Source organism: Notothenia coriiceps, unplaced genomic scaffold (genome assembly GCF_000735185.1).
Source record: "Notothenia coriiceps isolate Sejong01 unplaced genomic scaffold, NC01 NC01_scaffold00037246, whole genome shotgun sequence".
NCBI classification, from domain to species: domain Eukaryota; kingdom Metazoa; phylum Chordata; class Actinopteri; order Perciformes; family Nototheniidae; genus Notothenia; species Notothenia coriiceps.
This window is the reverse complement of record NW_011369947.1, coordinates 2879035-2888586: the sequence shown is the minus strand read 5'-3', so window position 1 is coordinate 2888586 and position 9552 is coordinate 2879035. Positions and strand designations below refer to the sequence as shown.

General features: G+C 41.1%; 1 protein-coding gene across 1 annotated transcript; it reads left to right on the top strand.

The window, feature by feature from the left end:
* The first annotated feature begins 856 nt into the window (after nt 1-856).
* On the top strand, nt 857-7216 carry LOC104966289 (serine/threonine-protein kinase WNK1-like). The gene is made up of 8 exons (XM_010795473.1): nt 857-891; nt 1192-1267; nt 1360-1489; nt 2140-2337; nt 2698-2769; nt 4966-5007; nt 6442-6614; nt 7040-7216. The coding sequence occupies exons 1-8, from the start codon at nt 857-859 to the stop codon at nt 7214-7216; spliced, it is 903 nt and encodes a 300-aa protein (XP_010793775.1).
* The last annotated feature ends 2336 nt before the right edge of the window (nt 7217-9552 follow it).

The window sequence follows — 9552 nt, the reverse complement described above, 5'->3', positions numbered from 1 at the left end:
TGACTGATGATATGAATTTATTGAAATCTCCAATAAGTAAGAGTAATAAGTAAGAGCTATAAAGACACAAAAATAACATACATTTAGGCTCCATCCGTAATAGAATCACTTTAGCATACTACCAAAAGTGAACTGCAAACAGACAGCAAAGTTACAAAACAGCATACAAACGAATTAGGACACAACCTACATGTTTATATTATAGTTAATACCAACATTGTGCCTCTTCGGGGGGTGCTAAACTTAAACATAAACTTTATCCTTTACTTTCTCCGTGTTTATATGTAGATTAATCTCCGCTCCTTTTCTCCGTCACGTTGTTTCTATAGCAACAACAACTTCCTGTCAACAGTGTAAACTCGCCTTCAAAATAAAAGTTTACTTTCTCCGTCTTTATATGTAGATTCATCTCCGCTCCTTTTCTCCGTCACGTTGTTTCCATAGCAACAACAACTTCCTGTCAACAGTGTAAACTCGCCTTAAAAAATAAAAGCATCTAAATAACACAGGAAGTTAACCTAAATTACATTTCAGACATATTTACAACTGCAACGAAAGTAACAAAAACAACGTAATATCCTTTTCAGTTTCAGAGAACACAAATTGGGTTATTTACAATCGTTATGTAACTCTTGTATTGCACTAGGTAACGGCAACAATAGGTTGTAGCATTCAAACCTGCTCATGGACTTGCAGTGGTCCTCGCTTTTTTTATGTCTCTCCGAGTTACGCAGGTGCTTCCAGTCTACATATCCATCCCTCGTAAATGCACCTTCAGCTCCTGGGCTGGGGAAATGTCTGCACATTTTACAGAAAAGCTTCCCTGCAGGCAGCTCTCTGCCTCTCTCACGTTACTATGGCGCGCGCCGGAACCAACAACCAGTTTTTACCGTAAAGGAGTTCGGATCAGAGGATAAAACACATACACTAACATTAATTCAACTCGATATTTGTTCACTTGAATTTCACTTTGAATGCTTGGATATTCTCAATGGGTGAATACATTTTTTTATAATAATAATAATACAAAAATAAAACAATTGGCCCACCCTTGCCCTATGGTGGCTACGCCACTGCCCAGAACACTTAGCCCTCCTCATCTCTCTCTGCTTCCTTACCCTGATTATATTTTTCTTTCTTTGCCTGTCAAGATTTTATTAATACGTTTGTGTTCCCTCTTTTTACCACCAGGCACATGCGTGAGATTCAGGCCTTACACTCCCGCCAGAAGGAGGAGATAGACAGTCTCTTTATAAAGCTGGGAAAGGTATCTCTCCTTGTTTCATCAGTGCAGACACTATGAACAGCATCAAATACAGTACATATCTCTCAACCATTCTTCCTTTGGTTTTGATGCAGGTTCCTCCAGCTGCAGTGCTCCCACCAATTATAGGCTTGACTGGAAGGAGAAGACGACCTACGAAGAGCAAATCCTCCAAATCGTCCAGAACCAGCTCCACGCACAGCAGCAAGAGTCCGTTACAACCAGGTACGCTCTTCTGTCAGAAGCAACACCATTTCTTTCTCTCTTCTAGTGGTAGCCTTGTAGCAGTTGGTTCAAAATGTTTCCAGGATTTCAGATATTCTCGCCGTTACCCCATCATTAAAACATAGCTGCCAGCATCGCTATAGGTCTTTTTGAATCTAATTTAACAATTGAGAGCAACACAAGTGAATCCTCACTTAAACTTGAACAAATTGCAATGATGAACATGGCTTGATACCATTAGAGGAAAGTGAGAAAATGTGTCCTTTGTATCATTTGGTTGAAATGACCAGGCTACAATGTTCACTTAATCTTAAATTGTAAACTTCTTCCAGAATAGATAATAAGGTTCACCCTAACTTTACACTGTTTCTTGTGTTTATGCATGCATGTGCACATACGTGTGTGTGTGTTGCTGGTTACACGTGCATGTGTGGGTGTTTGTTGGTGCAGGCTCAGAGCTTCAACATTTCTGACTGCTTTCCCTGTCTGTCTCTCTCTGTGTGTGGTCGTGTGTGTGTGGGGGGGTTGTCTCTGGAAATGTCTGTGGTGACGGGTGTCTTATCTGTGTGTTGTATTTTTGTGTGTGTGTGTGTCTGCGGTGCGTCCTTCCTGCCCTGTCCTCTCCTGCCTGTGCCTTGTGGTGTCTCCAGGCAGCACTTTATCGGCCCAGAGCGCCCCCACCCTGCCCCCCGGCCCGCTGGCTCTGTTAGCCCCAGGAGGACTTGCCGAATCGAGCAGCAGTACTCTGCTCCAGCCTCTCAAACCCTCTCCCTCCAGCAACAACGTGTGCTCGGCCTGCACCAGCGACACGGCGCTCTCTGTGCCCAGCCTGTGTGCTCCCACCCCAGGTAGGCCATTGTTGATCCCTGTAGGCCTCATCAGCTTCCCCACAACATGATATTTACACACTGATGCATGCACTTGGTTTGCCTTCACACTTCTGCACTTCAACAATACACTTCTCACACTGTTTCTATCTTTCTATAGCTGTTTCTAAAATTGGCTAATGGACTGTGACCTTTGTACTCCTTCACCTGTTTCTCTCTCCTTCCCTCTCATCCATACCTTTTCTGTCCTCCTTTTTTCCACTCTGTTTCTTTTTATCTGTTTTTCTTTGTTGCTTTCCTCTCCTCTCAATATCTCATCTTCACCTCTCCTTTTCTTCACCTCTTCTCTCCTCCTCTTCCTCCCGTCCTCCCTCTCTTCAGGCTGTGTAAAGTTCAGCTGGGGTTCGGAGCGTTTGGCCTTCAAGCCTGGCGGCAGGAGGACGCGCTTTCTGAGTACGCCCTGCTTGGCTCTTTGTGTGTAACGCTTTATTTCTTTGCTCTTCTCTTTTGACCCGTCGTCCCTACTTACTTTTGATCTTACTTTTGTACTCCTGTATCTGTCAAGTCACGGTCATCCTGTCTTCCCTTGGGTTTCCTTCTTTGATGGAGGAAGACCTTTTGCTACTGATATCATTAGTGTCAAAAAAAGTTAGCTTTTAGGCATTAATAGAAAACCATCTCACCCTGGGCTTGCAGACTTTTACTATCTTAAATCAACACTTTTAAACTACGTGTGCTGCCCTATGCAGGTACAATTAGCAGTCAGATGCTTTTTTACATTTATTCCTATCTTCCTTACAAAAATCCTTATTGTTCATGTTGGAAAATTAGTGAAAATCTCAGGATAAAAGCTTACTTAATAAAAACACAGAAAGTTAGCCCAATGTCAAAAATGTTCACATCCTAGAGCTTCCCATCGTCATCTTAACTAACGTTTTAGTCTTCTTTCCACTCCCTCTATCCCTCTCAGTATTCTCTCCCTTTCTTTCCTTCCTCCATGACAAATAACTAATCTCTTAACTTCACATATAATTCCAATCTTGTGCACTTTAGGCTGCGGGTGTTATCTTCAGGCAGGGTGGAGCATGCCAGGCTGATCACCAAACAGAAATTGTGATTTGTAATGCCATGGAGCATTGTGAAATCCTTCAGATTTCCATCCTGATTGACTTGTTGACAGCCAAGAGCAGCAAGTGCAGTTTATACTACCAGCCCTGGAATTCTAAGGGTTGCAGACGCTCTTTTATCAATCATCAGAAATACAAAACAAAATCATAACCAGAAATCATTGCATGAACATTAATAAGCTCCCTGGGAAAGCATCGGCTACACATTGATTGTGAAAGTAGCTTCATTGATAACTAGCCCTTTTGGCAGTTAGCAATGTGTGATAGTCTTGTTTGTCTGTCAGTCTGGATTTCTAATGCTGGGTGCTTCCATTTCTAAACTCTTGTCTCTGTAAAACAAGCACACTAACAGGGAAAGACCAGTTGACTCCTGATGACTTGAGATTTTCTGCTGTACAGTTTGGTTCTTTATGAATAGATTATTAGTTTGAACTTGATTTATTGCAATGACCCGTTGAAGCACAGCTCTGTTCATATACTGTGCAACGGTCTGCATTTATTTAGATATTTTCCTGATTCAGATGTTTATTTGTTTTCTAAATTGATATTGTTACTTAAATGTGTTGTGCTTTATGAAGAGATGTTTATGAATGCTTCTGAACCCTCTGCAGCTCCACCCTTTCTCACTCCTTTCCCTCACTCCCTTTCCTTCCCCGTCTCTCCCTCACCTGTCCCCCAGTCACTGCACAGACAGGAGGGGAGAGAGACGGAGCTGGGTCTTAAAGATCATCACTTGTACTTTTTCATAAACAGGTCGAATTGGAAATTAATGTATTCATCTTTAAAACAGAACTCAATGGCCATTTTGTTTGGTTCTGACTTAATGAGAGATCTGTGCAGCGATTCAGAGCTCAGGGAACAGCGTACTTACATATTTAATTTGGACCCAGTTCTTGTAAGGGCCTGCGAGCTGTAGAGAGGTCTCAGAATCAGAGCCAGGGGTTGGTTACCCAAAGCGTCTTCAGGCCACAGTACACCGGCAGCACTTTATCAACACTGTTTGGTACGCCTGTCTGTTTCTCCCAACTGGATGAATGCCGACCACCATCTACTGTATAGGAAGTCATACCACCCCAATTCAAAACATTCAAACTGTCCTCTTTAGGAAGTGGCCAAGGTCTTAGTTTGGTTTACTGATAAATATAATAAACCAGATTGATCTATTCAGTATTTATATGTAAGTGTGCTTATATGTGTCTGCATTTGCCTAAATATCTTGGTCTTGTCTATGGAAGAACATCTTTAGATGAGTATAAAAAGGGCAACCTGTGGTCAGTATCACCAGTATCACACTTTCCATTTATACATTTAAAAACTGCACTTTGCTTTACAGAGCACTGTGTGACAAGGCACTGATGTCTGTGTGAAGATGTTACTGGGCAACTCAACCCCGAGGTTTTGTTTATCGACTGCTTCAAGTTCAAATATTCATCCTGAGATGCATTGTGTGTGGATGTCGGGTGTTGTGGGTTTAATTCTGACTCTCTCCAAACCCTCCAATCGTTGTCTTCCGGCTGCACAGGGAAGATGGTGAAAAAAGTGTGCCCCTGCAACCAGCTCTGTAGTAATTATCTCTCTTTTTGGTCTTCCCTCCCTCCATCAATCCCCCTTTCCATTCCTCTCCTGCGCGTCCTCCTCTAATGCCCTTTAGATTTCAACTTTGACCCTCTGCTGGATTTGAGATCAATGTGATTCAGTTATGTCAGCTACTGTGTTTTCTATGTAGACATTTGATATATCGAATGATCACAGTTTCACACCCAGTTTGAGGACTGAAATAACTGAATCCAGCAGCCATCACAAATTCAAAGCAAACAGTGCATGCACCTGCAAGCTATTACACACACACACACACACACACACACACACACACACACACACACACACACACACACACACACACACACACACACACACACACACACACTGCTGTTTGCCCCTCTGCCCCCTCCCTATCCTCTCCTCCCTCGTCATGGCTTGTTGTCTTGACTACATTGCCCAGAATTCCATGCTGCTGCAGTCAGTCATGACTCAGCGTCTCCCCATTCTTATTTTCCTCCATTTTATTCAGCATGACATGCCGGTTTCTGTCAGAACAGCTGTATGATTATGTTTTACCGGCTGATGCCTGCATATTCTGTTTTTATCAGTTGACTTTATCTTTAGTCTCGTTTGAAGCGATAGTAGAGGAAGGAGGATAGAGAAATATAAAAACCTATTGAATGATTAGGCAGTATTCACGGTAGTAAAATAACCGGGGGGATATCTATTAATCATAAAGATACACATGCAGAGTGTAGTAATATTTCATAATTGTCCTCCTCCGACCTCTCAGCAGAGACTGATTTTGTTTCCTCTTGGGTTAGTAGAGAGACACTAACGTGAAGCACCTGCTTTAATTTGAGTACTGTTATCTTATAATAGATAATGGTAACTTAAACAGAGGCAACATGCTCAGCAGCACTGACCTGCAGTCAGCCTGGTGTGTGTGCTTTCTCTGCAGTTCATTTGCTGTAATGTGTTTGAGGCTCTGGGTTGGCAAAAAGCAAACTAGTAGCAGCTGTCACAGAGCTTGAGTGCCATCTTGTGGTTAAACATAAGAGCATGTTGTGTGTGAAGGCTGCAGGGAGTTTATCACAGGCGGGCCAGTGTATCATAGAGTAGTAACACTGCAATATTTAAATGGTTATATTCTGAAACAGGTTGAGTTTTGTCACATTAGTTGATAAAATGATCTGTTTTAAATGTTGCTCTTCTAGTGACATAGTGTTTCTCATGTTCCTGTCTGTCATCATTATTTACATCATTACAATTAAATAATATAATTCCATGACCACATGCTGACCTGCCCTAAACAAGTTGTCCCTGCCAGCCTCCTCCACCATGTAACAGTCAAGACAGAAAGTGCATAGTCATAATTAAGATAACATCAACTATCATGTTTTAGTTTGAACATATCTCTCATGCTTTGCTCTCCTCTCTCGCTCTCCCCCCACAGGGACTAACAGCACCAACGCAGTGAGTGGGTCAGGGGGTCTGTGTCAGAGCCAGGGGGGCTCTCAGTCCCTGCCCCCCAGCATGTCTGCCCCCCACCAGAGGAAAGGAACCTTCACCGATGACCTCCATAAACTGGTGGACAACTGGGCCCGAGACGCCATGAACCTCTCACAGGTTGTTCTATGATTCCTCTCACTGTAGCAGAAGGTGTTATAATAATGACTCCCCACTTCCTGTGTTTAGCGTTCCAGACAAAACATGTGATGATTTATATTGATCCTTGAGGTTTAGAAAATCACTTTTTTTGTGAGTTAAAGGTAGGGTATGTAAGTTTGTGGAAACGGCTCGGATACATTTTTTGTTATATTCCATTGAATTCTCTTAACATCCCGATACCAACCTGCCTGTCAGCCTTCCATCTGTGCACAAACTTATCTCGTGCCCTCATTGGTCATGTGCGCGTTCGTGTGTGTTGGAGGAGGGGCTCTGTAAGGAAGTGGCAGATTTTCTCCAGTCGTGTATTTTCAAATTCTAGCGATCTCGAGCCGGTTTCTCAAACTTACCTACCCCACCTTTAACTAAATATTCAACTTTTTCAGGGGAAGAGGAGTGCCAAACAGCTGCCGCAGGCCCCAGCACAGGGACACAGCTACGAGGTGAGTTTACAAATACATGTGATCATCATGGCCTGTCAGGGGCCTCACCTTCATCTCTTCACATTAAGTGCACATGGCGCAGCTGACTATACATTCCAGCTTCATTATATGCATAGATAACTTACAAACCATCCAGGGCATCTATTCTGTAACACGTTTATCTTTTCGTTTGGGCTCATTTGATTAAAGATAACTGATGCTCATAACTGGATTCCAACACATGGACTGTGGAAAGGATTGTATTATACAAAATATTGAATCCGCAAAACCAGCTAATATGCAATGAATCTAGGACTTTTGGGCCCCCAAAAAACAATGTTCACCTAAGATGCCTGTTTTCAAAATTGACGTTACAAAAAAATAAATCTTCATTTTGCCCTAACCTAACCCAGTCTAAAAATGACTCCTTCAGTTTAAGGAACAAACAGCTGTCCAAATCACAAATTAGAGATTGAAAGTCATAAAAAGCTATACANAAAAAAGTCAGGATAACGGGTTAGTATCTCGTGCGCACGAGATACTAACCCCTCCTTGGCGCACCGGTAACTTTCTCCCCAAAAAAAAGTCAGGATAACGGGTTAGTATCTCGTGCGCACGAGATACTAACCCGTTATCCTGACTTTTTTTTTTCTCTCTCTGTTTTTTTTTTTTTTTTTCATGTCCCTTTAGGGGCTCCGTAGGTCTCTGACCATTATTCGGATTGAAATGCTACAACGATGCTTGGCAATGGGCATTATTATATATTATTATTATAGGCCAGGCCTACTTTAAAGTCATTTTTCCCCCTGGAAAAAGCTGGCCCACCCTATTTTATACAAGCACGCCCTAAAGTACATTTCTGCCTACGCTATTGGTGTGGAGAGGTGAGAAAATGACCCAGATACTTTTCTCAAAGTACCATCAATGTCACACTGTGACACACATTTCAAGTACAAATCCTGGAATTCATCAAGTGTGTTAAGCGTATACAAGTTTACAACACATATAGAAATCATTAAGTAACTAAAAATACATAATTTATGTTGAGGTTTGACAAATCACGTATGTATATACATAACAAAACGGCACGCACGTCAGCACGCACGTCAGCACTTAACAAGTGTTTAGTTATTTACACGGTTTGAATTACTTTTTAAAAGTGACTTTGGAGTCTGTCATATGAATGTAAACAAATGAATTGCTTCATGACTGTTCATGAAAAATATGAGCAAAGATAATGTATTTACCAGCTGAAAGTATCCAACACTCAGTGCCTTTTCTTTTTTCTTCTGAATTCTGTAACACATGTCAATTAAAGTCAGCCCCAGGAAAATGTCACAACTGCTAGCATTTTGAGGAATATGTCAATACTGTGCAGTACACTTACCCATTTCTGAGTTTCCCTACAAAAATAGACGTACAAATGTATCAAACTACACTTAGATAGATGGGTTCTTTCTTTTTTACAAAACTGTACTATTATTGTGCACATTGTTTTGCAAGGAAAATGTATCACTTACCACTTTCTTCTTCCCCGTGTGTAGATTTGATCGATTTCTTCATGTCTGCTGCCCTAACTTAGTCAGGTGTGGCAACTGTGAATGAAAAAATAATAATATATGTAACAATGTAAATAATGAATGTTTGTTTTATTAAATCCTGTTAAACTGGGACTACAGCCATAGTTTTGTCATTTTATTTTATTTTGAAAAGCCGGAGCCGGAAGCTAGTGTTGCGCTGAATGTGGTGCATTTTGGGAATCCGTCAGTGTTAGAGGATTCTTAGCTTTGGGTGAGTTGTTGTTCTGTTCACTGAGTTGTAAATATAATAATAATTGTGATCTACATGTACTATTCTGTGTATAATCTATCTGCATTTATTGGTTATATTTTATGTTTAGCTAAATGTCTTTAGATTCCGTAGTGTATCACTTTTTAAAAATAATTGTACATAAACTGAGAGTGAGCCGTTTTCCAGCTAACTAGTTAGCCGCTAACGTCGTGGAGTGCATGTGGCATTTACGTCATTGATGTGAAACTTTACTTTGTAGAGCAACATCTCACTGTACTGTGGCTAAACTGGATCTGTGTGTCTATTCCATGGTTTCAGGTATGTTTATTTTTGAGCTGTTAAATGTTTTTATTGAATACTGTTCATCTAAGTAATTTGATTAATCTTTATTGTCACAATTACAAACTAAATTGTTTTATGTTTGTAATAAATGTTATTGGGTTTCTTTCTGTTTGTATTTAGAATCCTTTTTCTCTAAACAAATGATACCACTATACGATCACTGTAAGAGTGTTAGAGGATTCTTAGCTTTGGAACAACATCTCACTGTACTGTGGCTAAACTGTGGATCTGTGTGTCTATTCCATGGTTTGCAGAATAAAAGCTGATTGATATCTCAAACTGACTCCGGTGAAGTACAAGAAAGCAACAGCAAAGCAGGACCCAAGTGTCACATAAGCTTAGCT

What these genes read in the sequence shown, in the direction of transcription:
- LOC104966289 (XM_010795473.1), top strand. Translation starts at nt 857, where the DNA reads ATGGCGCGCGCCGGAACCAACAACCAGTTTTTACC. An exon ending in ACCAACAACCAGTTTTTACC is followed by an intron (nt 892 to 1,191) that starts GTAAAGGAGTTC and finishes TTTTACCACCAG; the next exon opens with GCACATGCGTGAGATTCAGG. An exon ending in TCTTTATAAAGCTGGGAAAG is followed by an intron (nt 1,268 to 1,359) that starts GTATCTCTCCTT and finishes GTTTTGATGCAG; the next exon opens with GTTCCTCCAGCTGCAGTGCT.